General features: G+C 62.4%; 1 protein-coding gene across 1 annotated transcript in view; it reads left to right on the forward strand.

Annotated features, from left to right (window-relative positions):
* ETH_00043780 (NEK kinase, putative) overlaps positions 1-1,048 on the forward strand; it is a gene marked incomplete at both ends in the record, with an annotated part of 2,003 nt that extends 955 nt beyond the window's left edge. The window contains one exon of the mRNA XM_013375608.1: positions 1-1,048. Coding sequence (XP_013231062.1) covers positions 1-1,048 — 1,048 coding nt within the window.
* Between the last annotated feature and the right edge of the window lie 235 nt (positions 1,049-1,283).

Genomic DNA, 1,283 nt, shown 5'->3' on the forward strand with positions numbered 1-1,283 from the left:
GCGTAGCAGGCCGCCCCAGTAGAAGCGGCGCTGCGATCTACAGGCGAGGCCTGGAAGCAGCAGAAGAGCCCACATCCTCTCTAGAACCAACAGCAGCAGCAGCAACAGCGGCAGCAGGAGCAGCAGCAGCAGCACCTCGCAGTTCGTTTCTGCCCTTCTCCGGACGCACCCAGAGGCAGAGTGAGCTGCTGCTCTTGCAGCAGCAGCAGCGGCAGCAGCAACAGTTGGACCTACAGCAAGAACAGCAACAGCAGCAGCTGAAGCAGCAGCAGCTGCTGCTGCAAAAGCAGCAAGAGGAACTGCGACAGCAGCAACAGCTGCTGCTGCAGCTGCAGCGCCAGAGAGCTGCTGCTGCTAAACAGGAAAGATGGCAGAGGGCCTCCCCCACGTCTGCAACAGCAGACTCGTCCTTGCTGCTGCAACAGCAGCAGCAGCAGCAGCGCATTCATCGTTTGGCTCGCGAGTGCAGAACAAGGGAAACACCAACGGCTGCTCCAGCACCAGCTGCAGCTCCTCACACAGCAGCAGCAGCAGCAGCTGCAGCAGCTGCAGCAACAGCAGCAGTGGAGCCAGTTCCTCCTGCTGCTTCTTTCCAAGCCCCAAGCAGCATGCAGCGGCATCTCCGCCGCCAGCAGCAGCTGCAGCAGCTGCAGCAGCTCCAGCAGCAGAGTGGGGACAGCGCGCTGCGAAGCAGGTCACCTGTCAGCCCCGTCAGTGCAGCAGCAGCAGAGAGCAGCACACTGCGGCGCACCAGCAGCAGCAGCAGCAGCAACATGTGGGGCGCAGCCAAGTACCCGGCTCCCCAGGTAGCAGCAGCAGCAACAGCAGCAGCGGCAGCAGCCCGTTGTAGCTTTTCCAAAGTCCCACGGGCCACAGGATATCTCGCATCAAAAGAAGCCTCAGCAGCAGCAGCAGCAGCAACGCCAGCAGCAACAACCATCCGGGCGTCCTCACCTTGCCTCTATCAGGGGACTTCCCGCTGCAGTAGCCAGTTTGCTGCTGCTGCTGCGGCTGCTGCTTCAGCAGGGACGCCGCGGGGGTCTCTTACGCGCAGAAGAAGTGTCTCCTCTGGAGCAGGAGCAGCAGCAGCGGCAGCAACAGCAGCAGCAGGTTCTTCAGGTGCTGCGCTGCTGCGACAGCCCCTGGAGGAGAGACAGCGCAGCTCAGCTTTCATTTCAGGTGTACGGACACCTCGCTCGTCGTCTCCAGCAGCAACAGCAGGAGCAGCAACAGCAGCAGGGGCTGCAGCAGGAAGCCGCTATCCGTACTGCGGCAGTGGCGCC

Source organism: Eimeria tenella, genomic scaffold (assembly GCF_000499545.2).
Source record: "Eimeria tenella Houghton genomic scaffold, Eth_scaff2900, whole genome shotgun sequence".
Classification (NCBI taxonomy): Eukaryota; Apicomplexa; class Conoidasida; order Eucoccidiorida; family Eimeriidae; genus Eimeria; species Eimeria tenella.